Source organism: Gopherus evgoodei, chromosome 7 (genome assembly GCF_007399415.2).
Source record: "Gopherus evgoodei ecotype Sinaloan lineage chromosome 7, rGopEvg1_v1.p, whole genome shotgun sequence".
Taxonomy (NCBI): Eukaryota; Metazoa; Chordata; order Testudines; family Testudinidae; genus Gopherus; species Gopherus evgoodei.
The window spans coordinates 29,656,991-29,676,393 of NC_044328.1; the positions used below are offsets into that span (position 1 = coordinate 29,656,991).

At 43.5% G+C, this 19,403-nt stretch overlaps 1 protein-coding gene across 8 annotated transcripts in view; it reads right to left on the reverse strand.

Moving 5' to 3' along the window:
* Positions 1-19,403, reverse strand: part of CFAP46 (cilia and flagella associated protein 46) — a 168,717-nt gene that overhangs the window by 103,565 nt on the left and 45,749 nt on the right. For all 8 annotated transcript variants that reach the window (XR_004001341.1, XM_030570341.1, XM_030570343.1 and 5 more), the window contains 6 exons: positions 11,069-11,214; positions 10,377-10,510; positions 3,491-3,703; positions 1,895-2,114; positions 1,461-1,610; positions 607-711 (listed from right to left, as the gene is read on the reverse strand). Coding sequence is in view for 7 of the 8 variants with exons in the window: in XM_030570341.1 (XP_030426201.1) it covers positions 607-711; positions 1,461-1,610; positions 1,895-2,114; positions 3,491-3,703; positions 10,377-10,510; positions 11,069-11,214 (968 nt within the window). In the remaining variant the exon portion in view is untranslated. The remainder of the gene's footprint in view (positions 1-606; positions 712-1,460; positions 1,611-1,894; positions 2,115-3,490; positions 3,704-10,376; positions 10,511-11,068; positions 11,215-19,403) is intronic.

Sequence of the window (19,403 nt, forward strand, 5' to 3'; positions counted from 1 at the left end):
TGGCAAAATCTGCCCCAAAACAAATAGTCACATACTAAAGAAACTGTGGATAGTGATGCATTACTGCCTTCCTGAGACACAAATAACGAAAACCTTTTCATGTTCCCTTAAATGGCCACAGGTTCTATTTGTGCCCCACTCTCAAGACCTCATGAAGTGACTAGAGAATGCTTGAGGTATGTGTTGGCTTGAGTTTTTGTACAGTATTTTCAGCACAGAGCATCTGTCAAATTGTCATCTTTGCCACAGAGATGAGTGGCCAGAAGTTTGGTCTGATGTTGAATGCATCTTTATCAGAATCTGACAGCTCCCAGCTGGTAGAATAGCAGGGGAAATCTTGTACTTCCACTATTCTTATTGCACCCATTTTGTGGTTAAATGTAGAGAGATAATCTCCAGGGATGTCAATTTACTAACTGCTATGATCATTACATTAACTTTAAAAAGTTTTAAAGGAAAATAAAAAAAACAGCATAGTTCTCCAGCAGAAATAATTTTGTATCCAACTATGCAAAACAGAGATTACAGAAAGATACCAGCAACATCTACAGTATGTAGACCTACATATTATCACAAGTAAAAACCTAGTAAAATAAAGCTAAATACCTGAGACAAACTGGGAACAGTAAAGTCCATGAGACCCAAGCCATTACATGAGTACATTTCCAAAGGAACAAGAACTTTTGTGATTGGATTTTGTCCCTCGCCATTCTGAGAAGCAAGAAATGTCGCATTTATTCCAAACTTTATGCATATATAAACATTATAAAATAATGTAAAATCAGTAAGTAGACAAAGGATATATTTAACTATGTTTGGGAATATATATGTAGAACTCTCATTGCCATTAAAGGGTCATTTAGCTACAAGAAAAACTGTTAATCTTTTGTTTTTTATTGTATCCCTAAAATGTAAGTTTTGATAGTTTTTATATATTTCATTTCATTCATAACTCTTGTCAAATCAAAACTCCAATAGTTTCAATATGAAAGAGATTAGCTATTACAGAATGAATACATATGCTACAAAATTCTGAGATCATGGTTTTATTAGATATATATTTTATTTTTGTTTTTATTTAAAACAGGCATTTCCATTGAAATACAGCAGCAAGAACATAAATTCAAATTAATATTAATTATATAATGAAAATATGATATATATTTATTGAAATATGCTTGACTTCTCTTAGCATTTTATAACTATAAATGTATATCTTTAAATGATGGTGTAGTTATGATGTCATCATATGGCAGTTACCACTAATTATTTCTTGTAGCTAAAAACAGAAGAAATAAAACAAACTCAAGAATGTCACTTCTACACCTCATGCAAAAAATTAGTTGTCCTTTGTAATGTGTTAATGAGAACAACTAAATCTTATTTTCCATATTGCATTCAAAAAGTGTACATATGTTATATGTATTCATTTTTCACATATGATTTCACAGAATCTATACCTCATCATCAGTTCCAAGTTTATGCCAAATTTGTTGCTGAAGTAACTGTTTCGTTTTCACCCAGGTAGCAATGATCTGCTGTCGTACAGCAATAGGTACCAGTTCATTAGGTATGTTTTCATTTGTCAAATTCAGGGCAAATTCACAAACCTAAAATCCAAGAATAAAATAAAACTTAGAACATGAATCCATAGCCCAGCACTAGTTATGAATACAATGCATTCCTCAAAGGGTATGCTGAGAATATCAGTCTATCTGTCTAACATCTCTATGAGGCAACTGAGTCAAAGGATAAAGGCTCCAATTCTCCAACTTGAGCTGTGCTCAGTAAAGAACATGAGCGTGTGCCTATGTGTGTGTATGGTGGGGAGAGGTTTTTTCCCTCCTCCAAACACAGTGGTTTGATAGGAAACAGAGCAATGAGAACTTTGTACCTCTAAGGCTGCTTTAATATCAGGGAGTCCATTTGGATCCACTGACAAAGGTTGGACAATGTTTGTTTTTTCAGGACCCCTTATTGAGGGCCTTTTACTTTTGTCTGTTGCTGGGTCTATCTTTTTCTTCTCATCACTTTTCAAAACTGATTTTGGAATCCAACAAAGAATTAGGCCTCGAGCCAAAGCATTACATAACATCACCAAAACAACAGTATTTCTGAAAGACAAAACAAAAAGACTAAGTGTAAGAAACATTTCTCTAAAGCAAAATAAAGATGGCACAGAAAGATGATTAACACTTCTCTAAATTCTAAGTTTCCCTTGGAAAGCAAACTTATGAAACATTTGCAAAATAACCCTAAAGAAACACTTTCACATTGGAGAAAAAGTTAAAATATACTGAAGTTAAGCTTAGATAAATTTAGCCTTCATGCTTTTTCATAATGTTCTTTCCAAGGTCTTCTACATTAAGATCTGTCATTGCCTCCCAGAAAATATTCTATTTATGACATGCTTTGTCTATGTATCAGTTCAAGATTTTTATTATTCCTCTACACTCTCACTTATATTAATAAGAGTATTTGCACAAAAACATTCTTGCGTTGACTCCTCTTACGTGAAATCGTACTTCTTTATTTGTAACATTGCATTAATTTCCACAACAATCAATTGCTGAATTACAGATTAGCAACAGCTATAGCAGATATCCCTTCTGGTAAAGCACAGATCAACAGCTGACTGAGGTATCTCACAGTAGCTATGGTGCCCGCATTAACTTTTCTTTCCCTGTTAATGTGCATTTTATATAACTACATGAGGGTCCTGGCAAAAGTGACTCCAAAACAAGAGACGATTACTGCTTCCTTGGAGTACTCACCAATCTGACAACATGAAAAATATGTTCTTCTGTGTAGACGACTGGGGACAATATTAAGGCACATACTGTAGAAAGTGAGTACCAGAAGTAGTAAAGGGAGTTTAATTTTTTTATTTGACTTTTTGCCATAAGTCAGGCAGCCTTTTTTTCTGCCACCCATGGTGGTGCATAGAGTATTGCTGTTAAAGCTTTCCCTTACCCCATTTTAAATTTTACAAAGCTTTAACAGTAGTAAAAAATAATAGACCACAGTTGCTTTGATTATTAAACATTTACAATGAATATAATGTATTAAATTTGAGACAGATGCACAGCAAGTGAATACATTTCATGACATCCTGCTTTGGCAAGACAGTACAAGTAAGCTTTTACTTTTGATTAGCCACAGTAGCCCTGCTGCTATTCCAAACTAAAAAGACCATATCAGCTTTGCATAGCCACTCTTTAATAAGAGTTAGACTGGTAGACTGAATATCATACAGCGTTAGACTGGGGGACTTCATTTCTAACCAACGAATCGACTATACCATCTCAAATATCCATGCACAAATCAAAGCAAGTAAGTCCCAATCAAATAAAAACAAACAACATTTTCTTAGTGCTACTGGGATATGGCACAATGAAAAAGTGATTTACTTTTAGAATTTATTTTTAGCTTCATAAAATACTGAATAGGAAAGAGAAAGGTAATAATCAAACTCAACCATCATACTTACCCACTGTGTCCAGTATTCTTGATCGCACTGAGAAGACTCTGTAGGGACTCAACAATCTCTCGCTGTCTTCCTGAAGCTATAAGATGTTTATTGTGATTTAAGACATATACCAATGTGTTGTGAACAATCCAGGCCTCATTCAACTCTTCTCCCATTTCCGCAGCCCGCAGAAAGTTTTCCATAGCATATTGGGATAAGTGGTCTACCCAGATACTGTAAAATTAATATTAAAAAGCTATTATTCCAAAACTACAAAACCAAAATGAATATACTGTAAGAGCCAGAATTTACAAGCACTCTTGCTTGATACAGCAGAGCATTTTTTAAACATAGCGTTTTGTATGGAATTTTCTAGTTGTTTGTTTGTTTGTTTTTTAAATAAGAAATAGATGGGAGGAGGAGAAAAGAAGAAAAATCAACATAAGGAACATCAGTCTCCAGAACACTAAAACACTACTGTCATCCAAAATAATGCAAATAGCGTGTTCCATAATCCAGATCTAATGTTTTATCCCCAGGGCACCTTATAAAGTGTACATGAGTCCATGCCTCAGTCCCAGAGCTCATTACAAACTTCAGGTTAAAACTATAATTGAATATAGATTTTTAGTGTCCATTTAATTTTCCAGCACATCCCTAGCTTGCCTATCTGGATACTTAGATTAAAGTGCACAGGAGGACACCTCAGTGCTGCATATCTATCAAGAATTCATAGATTTTTATGACCAGAAGGGACGATAATAATAATCTATCTTGACCTCCTCCATAACACAAATAATAGAATCCATCCAGTAATTTCTGCATCAAGCCCATTAATACTGTACTTTCTATACAGCAGACTCATAATTACTGTTGACTCTAGGTTGAGCACATGCATGGAAGCACATCCTGCTGACAGGTGTCGGACATAACTAAGTGCTTGCTGCCTCACTGGCCTGGGGACAGTGGGGTGAAAAAGCTTAACTGCTCGGCATGTGTCTGGAACTCTCAAGGACATTGTGGTGTCACATGACTCACATCTTTGTTTCCCCCCTTGTGCAATACAGTTGATTGAAAATGAGGAGTAAAGGAAATGATGTAAAACTATCTTGGAACCACAGAACTCCACAGAGGGGAACAGTCCAAAATCACTTGATAGCATGAAGAAGACTGTGGAGAATTCTACAGCAGCACAGTTAGCAAGTAGTTTGGAACCTGTAACAGCATACTTCTAAAAATTATTCTTTGCATAGTAGACCACAAATTACAGTATAAACACAAGTATAATCAAAATAACAAACCAACAGATGAGTTCAATGTCAAGACAGAGGATGTACAGAAGATGTTTCTGACACCTATTGCCTATGACATAGGAAAGGAACAAAGGCTGGTTTGGGACATGGTTCCTTTCACCAAACACTCGAATCCGTGATGGGCTCTACCTGTAGCCAAATGCTCACTACTTTCTAGTTGCAATTGTGTGGCACCAAGGCGCATATATTCCTAAAAGTATCCTAAAAGGAAGTACTACCTAATCACAGAGGTTTTAAGCTTCAAATCATGATGAAATTGAACGTGGGTAGAAGTATTAGCATCCCTTAGTTGGTGTGTCTTTAATTATTTCTTTTTAGGTCCTTTAATGAAAGTTTGTCTTGAGAGCATATTGAAATAAAGAAGGCCAGAAGATGCCCTAATGATTTTAATAAGGACCTACCACATCCTTTAGCTTCTTCAGGATCTCTGCTAATGTATCTGAACTGAGAGTGTCCCTCCACTACATGAAAGATTGCTGAGCCACTCTGACCTTCCTGCAGCAAACCTGATACATCGTGCCAGGAACCCTCAAGCAGTATTTTCAGTGGCAAGAGTTCATAATGTCATGTCCCATGTATCAAACATATTTTTATTTAACAAATGCATGTCTCCATGACTTCTAAAACATCTCCAATTGTTTTGGAATTCTTTGATTCATTTTTAATTAAGATTATGACATTTTTTTCCCAAGTGCTTCAGGGTAATACAATAATAAAACAAATCTTTTAACTATAAAATCAGTTTTAAGGATGCACACTCCACCTATTAATCTAAAGGCAGCATAACTCAAAATACAGCTAACATTTTTATACAGCATTATCTGGCCACATGGAATCTGATTGCTTGATTCATCTGACCAAAACATTACTGCAATGCCTACGGTCCCCAACTGAAATCAGGGTCTTACTATGCTAATATAGACAGATAGCGTAAAACACAGTCCCTTCTGCAATAATCTAATTACACACAACAGACAAATGGTGGGATGGTACACAGAGAGATGCAGCAATTTACCCAAGGTCATGCAGCAGGTAAGTGGCAGATCTGGGAAGAGAATCAGCTCTCTTGAGTCCCCTACTACTGGCCTCTTTCCAAATCTGCACACTAGTCAAAATATTTTTAAATATTCACCAGTATCAAAAATAAAAGCAGATTTTCTGCTGTCCTCTACTCCCTGTGCATTGCTCAGGCAATACAAAGGGAGTAGAGACTGGTCAGAAGCCCCCGCATCAAGCATACATCCAACAGAGTTCCTAAGTCTCTCTCCCAAAAACTATAGGAGAAGGGGTGTGAATGGGCATGAAGTGACCAAGAAGAGGTAGAGAGTTAGTATGGCTGAAGCATTCCCCAACTGGTGGATTGTTCCCTGGGAACCCTAGTCAGCTGGCATATTGGATTATCCCCTGGGCTGCTCTAACCTGTGATTGGAGCAGGGAAGAGAATGAGAGATAAAAGCAGCTAACATACGTACTCAACTTGTTCCTACCACTAAATTGCAACAAATATGGGTATTCTCAGGGCCGGGATGTACCTCTGCATCCTTTCAGCTGACTACTGCATCTTCTCCTTTCATGTTCAATAGCTGCCAGCACAAAGGATCTTGCAGCACATTGGCACATCAAAAACAGTGATTTCAGATACTCAACAGGAAACCATAATTTCTGCAGCAAATTATCAGTCTACAGGGTCAATGTGTCGGTCCACGTTTTTTTAAAAAAAAGAGAACAGAAACAGAAGAAAGGGAAGGAAATGAAGGGAAGAAGAGGATTCACTCAAGGGATATATTTGCTAGGAAATGGTTACACTTCACTCTCAGTTTTTCAGAATATAATGTATAAAATTTGTAGTGGAAATTACTGTCCCTCAGCCTAAAATTTTCAGCCTTACATAATAACATATTAAAATGAATGATGATGATAATCTTAACTTCTACAGATGTTTCCATCTGAGGATCTCAAAGAACTTCAAACATACCTAAGAAAGGTTGTCTTGTTTTCTACCTCAGTACGCATTTCTTCATTATGGTGTCATGTCTGTAATGCCATGGTCAAAGTTCTATTTTAAAACAGATGATAAATGTTTCCCCACACAACCCCCTCTAAAAAATATGGGGAAAAAATCTGTTTTACTGACAATTTCTCTTGTGTAATGTATGCCCACAGGTAAACTTTTCTTTTAAAGTTTGATCTTAAGCAGACATCTATTTTTGAGGAAAGAATTTTTAAAAACATTTTTTTTTCATTTTGATTTTGATCCTTTTTAATGTCTAATCATAATTTAGTACCAACTTACTTTAAGAAATTCCATGTGTTTTTTTCATTAATTCTCAATGAGCATGAGAATACACTTTTTTGTTGTTTTTTCCCATAAGTTTGAATGCCAACTTACTAGTTATTAGAGGTGGCCTTCATGAACATTATAATCTCCTTGAAAGGCCTTCAGTTCCAAAAGTAAAATTTACTACATGGACCCCTTTCTCCTCTGATTTTACACAGAAATAAATAACTTAACAGTATTTATGGAGGTGGGAGGAAAAAAAGAAACCTGAAATTAGTTTCTCCTCAATTCACTCCGCTTGGGTGGAGGGAATAGAGAGGAAGTTTTTTCAACTTAAGCCATTCATTATGTATTTACATAGATGCTCAGGGTATGTCTACACTACGGGATTATTCTGATTTTACATAAACTGGTTTTGTAAAACAGATTGTATAAAGTCAAGTGCATGCGGCCACACTAAGCACATTAATTCGGTGGTGTGCATCCATGTACCGAGGCTAGCGTCGATTTCTGGAGCGTTGCACTGTGGGTAGCTATCCCATAGTATCCCATAGTTCCCGCAGTCTCCCCCACCCATTGGAATTCTGGGTTGAGATCCCAGTGCATGATGGTGCAAAAACAGTGTCGCAGGTGATTCTGGGTAAATATCATCACTCAATCCTTCCTCCGTGAAAGCAACGGCAGACAACCATTTCGCGCCCTTTTTCCCCTGGATTGCCCTGGCAAACGCCATAGCATGGCAACCATGGAGCCTGTTTTGCCTTTTGTCACTGTCACTGTATGTGTACTGGATGCTGCTGACAGACGCGGTACTGCAGTGCTACACAGCAGCATTCATTTGCCTTTGCAAGGTAGCAGAGATGGTTATCATCCCTATTGCACCATCTGCCATTGTAAACTGGCGACGAGATGATGGTTATCAGTCATTTTGCACAGTATGCAATTGGAAATTGGCGATGACGGTTATCAATCATTTTGTACTGTCTGCTGCTGTCATGGGTGCTCCTGGCTGGCCTCGCTGAGGTCGGCCGGGGGCGCATGGACAAAAATGGGAATGACTCCCAGGGTCATTCCCTTCTTTATGTTTTGTCTAAAAATAGAGTCAGTCCTACCTAGAATATGGGGCAAGTCTACTAGAGAGCCAGAGAGCACAGCAACTCTGGGACAGAGCCCCAGAGATCCCGCAGAAATGATGAGCTGCATGCCACTCTAGAGGGTGTGCCTGCAACAACCCCACCCGTTGCTTCCCTCCTCTCCCAACCCTCCTGGGCTACCGTTGCAATGTCCCCCCATTTGTGTGATGAAGTAATAAAGAATGCAGGAATAAGAAACACTGACTTTTTAGCGAGATAAAATGAGGGGGAGGCAGCGTCCAGCTGCTATGATAGTCCAGGCAGGACATTAAAGAGTGGGGGGGGGGGGGAGAGGAGCGCAGCCTCCCACTGCTATGATAGTCCAGGGAGTACAGAATCTTTTCTTTAGACACGAAAGGGGTAGGGGGCTGATGGAGCTCAGGCTCCAGCTGCTATGATGAGGATGGTTACCCAGCATTTTGTACCGTCTGCCAGGAATGACAGGGAGTCATTCCCATTTTTACCCAGGAAACCCCAGCCGACCTCACCGAGGCCAGCCAGGAGCACTCATAGGATGATGACGGTTTTCCACATTTTGTACCGTCTGCCATCAGGAAAGGAAGGGGAGGGGATGCTGCTGTTCAGCGCCGCAGCACTGCGTCTACCAGTAGCATGCAGTAGACATACAGTTACATTGAAAAATGGCAAGAAACAACTTTTTTCCCTTTTCTTTCACGGGGGGAGGGGGCATAAATTGACGAGATATACCCTGAACCACCCCGAACAATATTTTTGATCCTACAGGCATTGGGAGCTCAGCCAAGAATGCAAATGCTTTTCAGAGACTGCGGGGACTGTGGGATAGCTGGAGTTCTCAGTCCCCCCTCCCTCCCTCCATGAGAGTCCATTTGATTCTTTGGCTTTCCATTATGCTTGTCACGCAGCACTGTGCTGAGCAGGGCCGGCTCTAGCCATTTTGCCGCCCCAAGCACAGCGGCACGCCGTGAGGGGCGCTCTGCTGCTCGCCGGTCCCGCGGCTCCAGTGGACCTCCCGCAGGCGTGCCTGTGGATGCTCCACCTGAGCCGCGGGACCAGCGGACCCTCCGCAGGGACGCCTGCGGGAGGTCCACCGGAGCCGCAGGACCAGCAGACCCTCCGCAGGCACGTCTGCAGGAGGTCCACTGGAGCTGCCTGCCGCCCTCCCGGCAACCGGTAGAGCACCCCCCCGCAGCACGCTGCCCCAAGCATGCGCTTAGCACGCTGGGGCCTGGAGCCGGCCCTGGTGCTGAATCCCTGCTGTGGTCTCTGTCTATCATAGCCTGGAGATTTTTTCAGACACTTTGTCATTTCGTCTTCTGTAACGGAGCTCTGATAGAACAGATTTGTCTCCCCATACAGCAATCAGATCCAATATCTCCCGTAAGGTCCCGTATGCTGGAGCTCTTTTTGGATTTGGGACTGCATCGCCACCTGTGCTGATTAGAGCTCCATGCTGGGCAAACAGGAAATGAAATTCAAAAGTTCGCAGGGCTTTTCCTGTCTACCTGGCCAGTGCATCCGAGTTCTGACTGCTTTCCAGAGCGGTCACAATGGTGCACTGTGGGATACTGCCCGGAGGCCAATACCGTTGATTTGCGGCCACACTAACCCAAATCTGACACGGCAATACCGATTTCAGCGCTACTCCTCTCATCGGGGAGGAGCACAGAAACCAGTTTAAAGAGCCCTTTATATCGATATAAAGGGCCTCGTTGTGTGGACGGGTGTAGGGTTAAATCGGTTTAACGCTGCTAAATTCGGTTTAAACGCATAGTGTAGACCAGGCCTCAGATATTATTATTTGAAATTTTAACAGAAAATTTTCTGAGTTTTGGAAATTATGGTTTTTTTTTTAAACTATGAAATCCTTTTTTTTTTTTAAATGGATAGCAGAATTAACTTTAGCTTTACAGAGTTTTTGTGTGGCTATGAGCTTCTTAAGTCTGACAGTTAAAATGTTGATTGCAAGAGTGCATGCCAGTAGCTGTTCCATAATGGAGCGAACTCAGCAATGGCCACTTAAAACTTTTTCCTTTAGCTTCTATCTCTTTTCCCACTAGAATCCATCTCTTTGAAAATGAACCACCTGATAACAATGGATTTTATTTTAAGAAGTAACAATGTTTGAAAATATCTTCATGGTGTGATAATCAAAAAGAATTTGCCAAAGGACCCAGGGTTTGGTATAGATTAAAGAAAAACACCTGTATGTTATCCAATCTGGATCATGTTCAGGAAGTTTGGAAATATATCCTGTGGGATGCTGGCTTGTATCTTCAGGTGGGACAACATGATCATTCAGCTGAACACCCTCCAATCTTAACAAATGAATAGTCGCCTAGAAATATATATAGAAAACAAATATATGAAACTTCAATTTCATCAAACCTTATCACATTGGAAAGAGAGATTGGCTTCTGCTCATGTCACAGTCTCCATTCTACAATAAAATATTAGCAGCACAATTTTGTCAAATACTCTGTAGGCATATAGCAATACATCACAAAACATATTAAATAGAGTCCTTCAAATTCCTTAGATCCTACAGAATGAATTCAACATAATTCATGTAAAAAAAAACAACTTTATCTCAGTGAAATTTTAAAACTCCAGGGCTCTATGGGCAGTTGTCAAACATTTGCAATAAAATCATTGAGAAATACATTATCTGTACTGACAGGGAAAACATTAGTACACTTACTTTGAATGGAAACTTCTTAGACAGTAGCTTCATGAAACACTGTTTTTTCAGTTTCTCTGCAAACACATTAGTCATTGTTTACAATCTCTAATAACTGGCACATCATTCCTTAAGATGAATGTATACCAGCACGGTAGATAAAGCCAAGGATGGAGAAGACGAAAAATGAGTATCACAGCTGTACAATTTACTAACCTCTGCATTAATGAATCTTATTTCTGCTAATGTTCTGAGTAAATCTCTTTCAAGAGAGAATGATTTAATGGGCAAGGATGATTCCATTTGTAGGTTGCCACCTTGATTATCATCCATCATAATTGTACTAGCTTTCTTCTTTTGTACTAAGAGAAAGGAAGCTTCACTTATTATTGTTGTTATGTAAATCAGAAAGACTTTTTACTTTACTGATAAATAAGAAAAATGCCTAGTTCCATTAAAATCTATAAAAAGGATAGAATGAATTCAGATTTAAAATTGCTGCCTTCAAAATCCTTATTCATTACAGTTTCCTGCGACTGAAAATACCTCTCTCCAGGCAGTGCTGGAAGAAAGGTATGTAAATCAGTTAGATGGACGGTGGTGTAAGTGGGACAGTATGCAGTGGCCAGGAAATGGCAGCTTTAAAGAGTTTTCACTAGTCAAACCAAGCACCTTTCTCACATTTCTGGATTGCTGCATGAAGCTGTGACTACAGAAAGCACAGGGGGACAGAAGCAGCTCCTTTGTGCTTCCACTTCTTGCCTCCTGAATCTATCATTCTTCCACAACTGGGTCATATAGGTTAGACATCTTCGAGTGCTGACAAATTACAGTTTATTACTTCTTCAAATTGGTTAATTTTAGGGTTGCTAACTTTCTAATTGCAGAAAACTTAACATCCTTGCCCTGCCCCTTCCAAAGGCCTCTCCCGTTCCCTGAGGCCCCACCCCCACTCACTCCATTTGTCACTTGCTGTCCCCACTCTCTCTCACTCACTCATTTTCACTGGGCTGGAGCAGGGGGTTGGGTGAAGCCACAAATGAGGGGTTCAGGGTGCAGGACCAGGCTCTGGGCTGGGGTTGAGGTGCAGGAGGGGGTGAGGGCTCTGGCTGTGGCTGGGGCTGAGGGATTTGGGGTATAGGAGGAGGCTCTAGGCTGGAGGATGGGGCTGAGGGTTTGGAGTGTGAAAGGGGGGTGAGGTCTACGGCTAGGGGTGTGGGTCAGAAGTGGGGCTGGGGATGAGGGGTTTGAGGTACAGGAGGGGGCTCTGGGCTGGGGCTGAGGGGTTCAGCATGTGGGAGGGGGCTCGGGGTTGGGGCAAGGGGTTCGGCATGTGGGAGCAGGTGAGGGCTCTGCCTTGGGGTGCAGGCTTTGGGGTGAGGCCAGGGCTGAGAGGCTTGGGGTGCAGGAAGGGGTCAAGGGGTTTGAAGTGTGGAGGAGGTGAGGGCTCTGACTATGGATGCAGGTCTGAGGTGAGGCTGGGGATGAGAGGTTTGGGGTGCAGGAGGGAGCTCCAGATTGGGGATGAGGGGTATGGAATGAAGGACAGGGCTCCCAGCTGGGGGTACTGGAGGGGGTGAGTGGTGCAGGCTCTGGGTGGCACTTACCTCAGGTGGCTCTCAGGAAGCAACCAGCATGTCCCTCCGGCTCCTATGGGGACAGGCCAGCCAGTGGGCTCTGCATGCTGCCCCCACCTGCAGGCGCCGCCCCTGCAACTCTCATTGGCTACAGTTCCTGGCCAATGGGAGCTGCAGAGCCGGCACTCAGGGTGGGGGCAGTGAACGGAGCCCCCATGGCTGCCCCTCCCCCTAGGAGCTGGGGAGACATGCTGGCCACTTCCTGGGAGCCGCATGGAGCCAGGTAGGGAGCCTGCCAGCCCTGTGCCAACCGGATTTTTAACAGCCCAGTCAGCTGGCAACCTTGGGGTTAGCATGAAAACCTCCAAGCTTAGTTACCAGCTTGGACCTGGTACCTGCTGCCACCACCCAAAAAATTAGAGTGTTTTGGGGCACTCTGGTCCCACTGAAAAACCTTCCCTGGGGACCCCAAGACCCAAATCCCTTGAGTCTCACAACAAAGGGAAATAATCCTGATTCCCTTCCCCCCTCCAGGTGCTCCTGGAGAGATACACAAACACAAGCTCTGTGAAACTACGCAGAGTGATTCCCCCTCTCCGTTCCCAATCCTGGAACAAAAGCACTTTCCTCTTCACCCAGAGGAAATGCAAAATCAGGCTAGCAATCCAACACACAGCTCTCCCCTTGATTTCTTCCTCCCACCAATTCCCTGGTGAGTACAGACTTAATTTCCCTGAAGTAAAGAAAAACTCCAACAGGTCTTAAAAGAAAGCTTTATATAAAAAAGAAAGAAAAAATACAAATGTTCTCTCTGTATTAAGATGATACAACACAGGGTCAATTGCTTAAAAGAATATTGAATAAACAGCCTTATTCAAAAAGAATACAAATCAAAGCACTCCAGCACTTATATTCATGCAAATACCAAAGAAAAGAAACCATAGAACTTACTATCTGATCTTTTTGTCCTTACACTTAGAAACAGAAGACTAGAAAGTAGAAAGTACTTCTCCAAAGCTCAGAGGAAGCAGGCAGACAGAAACAAAAGACTCAGACACACAATTCCCTCCACCCAAAGTTGAAAAAATCCGGTTTCCTGATTGGTTCTCTGGTCAGGTGTTTCAGGTGAAAGAGACATTAACCCTTAGCTATCTGTTTATGACACGCCCCCCAAATTGCAGACAGTGGGGAAGCTCACTGGCGGCAATTTCCTTCTAGAACTTGAAAATAACCAGGGTAATACAACACATGCACCTTTACATATACGACTAAGTATATAACTAACAGACTTTTACATTTTAAGAACACTTTTTAACTACTGGATTCTGGGAAACTTTGGAGAGCTAAACTTCAACGAAGAAGTTTCTTGTTGTTCCCCTTGGCAGTATGAAGCCACTTTAGTGCAGCATGGTCAGTTTGTAGTTGGAACCGCCGTCCCCAAACATATGGGCGTAGCTTTTCCAGGGCGTACACAATGGCATAGCATTCCTTTTCACTGACTGACCAGTGACTTTCCCTCTCAGACAGTTTCTTGCTGAGAAACACGACAGGATGGAAGTTGTGATCTGTTGCTTCCTGCATGAGCACTGCTCCTATACCACGCTCAGATGCATCTGTGGTTACTAGGAATGGTTTGTCAAAATCCGGGGCCCTGAGTACAGGGTCAGACATGAGCGTTGCCTTAAGCTGGGTAAAGGCTTTTTGACACTCATCAGTCCACTTAACGGCATTTGGCTGGGTCTTTTTGGTTAGGTCGGTCAATGGGGCAGCGATTTGGCTGTAGTGTGGTACAAATCGCCTGTAGTATCCGGCCAAGCCTAAGAAGGATTGGCCCTGCTTCTTGGACCGTGGGACAGGCCACTTTTGGATAGCATCCACCTTGGTCTGTAGGGGGTTTATGGTTCCTCGACCCACCTGGTGCCCCAGGTAAGTCACTCTGTTTTGGCCTATTTGACACTTTTTGGCCTTAACAGTTAGTCCTGCCTGCCTGATGCGCTCAAAGACCTTTTCCAGGTGGAGTAGGTGTTCGGGCCAGGAGTCTGAAAAAATGGCCACATCATCGAGGTAGGCAACTGCAAATTCTCCCAGTCCAGCTAGTAGACCATCTACCAGCCTCTGGAAGGTGGTGGGTGCATTTCGAAGGCCGAAAGGAAGGACATTGAATTCATACACCCCCGCATGGGTGACGAATGCTGACCTCTCCTTGGCAGGTTCATCTAGCGGTACTTGCCAGTACCCCTTGGTTAAGTCTATTGTAGAGATGAACTGGGCACGTTCCAACTTTTCCAATAGCTCATCAGTACGTGGCATTGGATAGTTGTCCGGACGAGTTACAGCATTTAGCTTACGGTAGTCCACGCAAAAGCGTATTTCCCCATCTGGTTTGGGTACCAGAACCACTGGAGATGCCCATGCACTGGTAGATGGGCGGATTATACCCATCTGTAGCATGTTCTGGAACTCCCGTTCTATGGCAGCTTGGGCATGAGGAGACACCCGGTAGGGTGGGGTTCTGATTGGGTGAGCATTACCTGTATCAATGGAGTGGTATGCCCGTTCAGTTCGTCCTGGGGTGGCTGAGAACAATGGGGCGAAGCTAGTGCACAGCTCCTTGATTTGTTGCCGCTGCAGACGTTCCAGGGTGGTTGAGAGGTTCACCTCTTCCACGCCACCGTCTTTTTTTCCGTCGTAGTAGACACCGTCAGGCCACTCAGCATCATCTCCCTGGACTGTAAACTGACAAACCTGTAAGTCTCTGGAATAGAAAGGCTTGAGAGAATTAACATGGTACACTTTAGGCTTTAGTGAGGAATTGGGAAATGCTATGAGGTAGTTTACAGCTCCCAGGCGCTCTTGGACCGTGAATGGCCCTTCCCATGATGCTTCCATCTTATGGGCCTGTTGCGCCTTCAAGACCATAACCTGGTCTCCTACCTTGAAGGAACGTTCTCTGGCATGTCTGTCATACCAGGCCTTTTGCTCTTCTTGAGCATCCTTTAGGTTCTCTCTAGCAAGGGCTAAAGAGTGTCGGAGGGTGCTTTGTTGGTTGCTTACAAAGTCCAGAATGTTAGTTCCTGGAGAAGGCGTAAACCCCTCCCATTGCTGCTTCACCAACTGTAATGGCCCCTTAACCTCGTGACCATACACAAGTTCAAATGGTGAAAACCCTAAACTGGGATGTGGTACAGCCCTGTAGGCAAACAGCAACTGCTGCAACACTAGGTCCCAATTATTGGAGAATTCGTTGATGAATTTTCGTATCATGGCCCCCAAAGTTCCATTGAACCTTTCCACCAGGCCATTGGTTTGATGGTGGTACGGGGTGGCAACCAAGTGATTCACCCCATGAGTTTCCCACAGTTTTTCCATGGTCCCTGCCAGGAAATTAGACCCTGAATCTGTAAGGATGTCGGAGGGCCAACCTACCCTGGCAAAGATGTCTGTTAGGGCCAGGCACACAGTGTTAGCCCTGGTGTTGCCTAGAGCTACTGCTTCTGGCCATCGGGTAGCAAAGTCCACTAAAGTCAGTACATACTGCTTTCCTCTGGGCGTCTTTTTTGGGAAAGGGCCCAGAATATCCACAGCTACTCGCTGAAATGGGACCTCAATTATGGGGAGTGGCTGGAGAGGGGCCTTGACCTGGTCTTGAGGCTTACCCACTCTTTGGCATACCTCACAAGACCGGACATACTTGGCAACATCCTTGCCCATCCCTTCCCAGTGGAAGGACTTCCCCAACCGGTCCTTGGTTCTGTTCACCCCAGCATGGCCACTGGGATGATCATGGGCTAAGCTTAAGAGCTTCTCCCGGTACTTAGTTGGAACCACCAACTGTTTTTGCGGCTGCCATTCTTCCCGGTGTCCACCAGAAAGAATTTCCTTGTATAAAAGTCCTTGGTCTATAACAAACCGGGATCGATTAGAAGAGCTGAGAGGCGGTGGGGTGCTCCGTGCCGCCGCCCACGCTTTCTGAAGGCTGTCATCTGCTTCCTGCTCAGCCTGGAACTGTTCCCTTGAGGCTGGGGTCACCAGTTCTTCCTCAGACTGTGGACTTGGGCTTGGTCCCTCTGGAAGCGATGTAGGTGATGGGGTTGTTTCCGTTGCTGGTGAACCGCTCTCCGCTGGTGCACCTGAGGGTATTTCAGGCTCTGGCTGAGCCTTTTGGGTATGGCTGTGTTTTGCTTCTGCCAGTTCTGGCTCGCTGGCGCCCTCTGGCGTTGAGGTTGAAGATGTGGTTGCACTTGCTGGTGCTGGTTGCTGTTCCAGTTCCGGGCCTGGGACTGGAGATGCTGTGGCTGTTTCAGTGGTAGGCATGGAATGCGGGTCCACTACCTCTGTCTGGGTCTCTGGTAACACAGACGGGGCCTCTGTGGACGGCTCAGGAACAGGAATGGGTCTGGAAGCTTGCCTGGTTTGGCTACGGGTAACCATTCCCACTCTCTTGGCCCGCCTCACCTGGTTGGCCAAGTCTTCCCCCAGTAGCATGGGGATAGGATAATTGTCATAGACGGCAAAAGTCCACATTCCTGACCAGCCTTTGTACTGGACAGGCAGTTGAGCTGTAGGCAAGTCTACAGCTTGTGACATGAAGGTCTCTGGTACAAGGGGTAAATTGTAACTTTGGCCTTTGGGTTGATGAATTTGGGGTCTACGAAGGATTGGTGGATAGCTGACACTTGTGCCCCCGTGTCTCTCCACGCAGTAACCTTCTTTCCGCCCACTCTCAAATTCTCCCTTCGCTCCAAGGGTATTTGAGAGGCATCTGGGCCTGGGGATCTTTGGTGTGATGGTGGTGTAATGAATTGCACTCGCATGGTGTTCTTTGGACAGTTGGCCTTGATATGTCCCAGTTCATTACACTTAAAGCATCTTCCATCTGATGGGTCACTGGGCCGAGGTGAGTTACTGGAGACTGGTGAGGTTGAAGGGTAGGGTATCTGTGGCTTTACTTGGGTGGTATGTGGGGTCTTTGGCTGTCCTTGGTTGTAGGGTTTATGGTCTGTGTGCCCCCTGGGGTAATCGTTCCCCTTGACAGTAGCTTTCTTGCTTTCTGCCAGTTCCATCCATTTGGCTCCAATCTCCCCCGCCTCAGTGATATTTTTGGGATTTCTATCTTGTATGTACCGTGTGATGTCTTCAGGAACACCGTCCAAGAACTGTTCCATTTGTATGAGGAGGTTCAGTTCTTCCAAGGTTTGAATGTTGTTTCCTGTTAGCCAGGCCTCATAGTTTTTTGCAATGTAGTAGGCGTGTTTGGGAAATGACACCTCTGGTTTCCACTTTTGGGTTCTGAAGCGCCGACGGGCATGATCTGGGGTTATCCCCATCCTGTATCTGGCCTTGGTTTGAAAAAGTTTATAGTCATTCATTTGCTGCTTAGGCATTTCAGCTGCCACCTCTGCTAAAGGTCCACTGAGGTGTGGCCTTAATTCTACCATGTACTGGTCTTCGGGGATGCTGTACCCAAGACAGGCTCTTTCAAAATTTTCCAAGAAGGCCTCGGTGTCATCACCTGCCTTGTAGGTGGGAAATTTCCTGTGCTGTGGAGCAATAATGGGCGATGGGTTGTTAGGATTGGCTGGAGTCTGTTGCTTAGCCTTTTCTAATTCCATGGCCTGTTGGTGGGCTTCCCTCTGGAGTTCTATCTGTCTTCTGTGGGCCAACTCTTCTTCTTCTAGTTTTCTTTTGTGTGCTGCCTCTTGGGCTGCCTGTTCTCTTTGGAAGGCTGCCAGTTTGATGCTTTCTTCCTTTTCTTTTATCTCCATCTCTTTTTGTTTTATTTCCAGTTGTCGCCTGTGTTCAGCTTCTTTTAATTGGTCTTCGGCCTCCATTTTTGTCCTAGAAGTCAGGATTCCTGTTTTCTTGTGTTGGGGTGCCCTCCGGTGTTTCTCTTCTGAACTGCAGGCTCTCTGTTGCCTCCTGAAGTCTGCCTAGCAACAGTGCTTTTTTCCTTTCTCTCTCTAGCTAATGTTCAATGAAGGGAAACCAGAAAAACCACTTTATTTGCATGCATATAAGTGCTGGTACTTGCCTCCTAATGGGAGGGCTATTGCATGACAAAAGACCCTTAACAGTTTCTTGCTTACATGCAAGGCACACACTGCCAGAGAGAGCAGAAAAAAAAAATTCTCTCTGGTTCCCTTTTAAAACCAAACTGTTTCTCTCTGCTAAAAAGCCCTTAGCAGAGAAAAGAAAAATATAATATTCCTACTGGCTTCTGGATTCTGTCTATATCCCGCCACTGCCACTCATGTTATAACCTTAGTCCCAGATTTGGACCTTAGCGTCCAAAATATGGGGGTTAGCATGTAAACCTCCAAGCTTAGTTACCAGCTTGGACCTGGTACCTGCTGCCACCACCCAAAAAATTAGAGTGTTTTGGGGCACTCTGGTCCCACTGAAAAACCTTCCCTGGGGACCCCAAGACCCAAATCCCTTGAGTCTCACAACAAAGGGAAATAATCCTGATTCCCTTCCCCCCTCCAGGTGCTCCTGGAGAGATACACAAACACAAGCTCTGTGAAACTACGCAGAGTGATTCCCCCTCTCCGTTCCCAATCCTGGAACAAAAGCACTTTCCTCTTCACCCAGAGGAAATGCAAAATCAGGCTAGCAATCCAACACACAGCTCTCCCCTTGATTTCTTCCTCCCACCAATTCCCTGGTGAGTACAGACTTAATTTCCCTGAAGTAAAGAAAAACTCCAACAGGTCTTAAAAGAAAGCTTTATATAAAAAAGAAAGAAAAAATACAAATGTTCTCTCTGTATTAAGATGATACAACACAGGGTCAATTGCTTAAAAGAATATTGAATAAACAGCCTTATTCAAAAAGAATACAAATCAAAGCACTCCAGCACTTATATTCATGCAAATACCAAAGAAAAGAAACCATAGAATTTACTATCTGATCTCTTTGTCCTTACACTTAGAAACAGAAGACTAGAAAGTAGAAAGTACTTCTCCAAAGCTCAG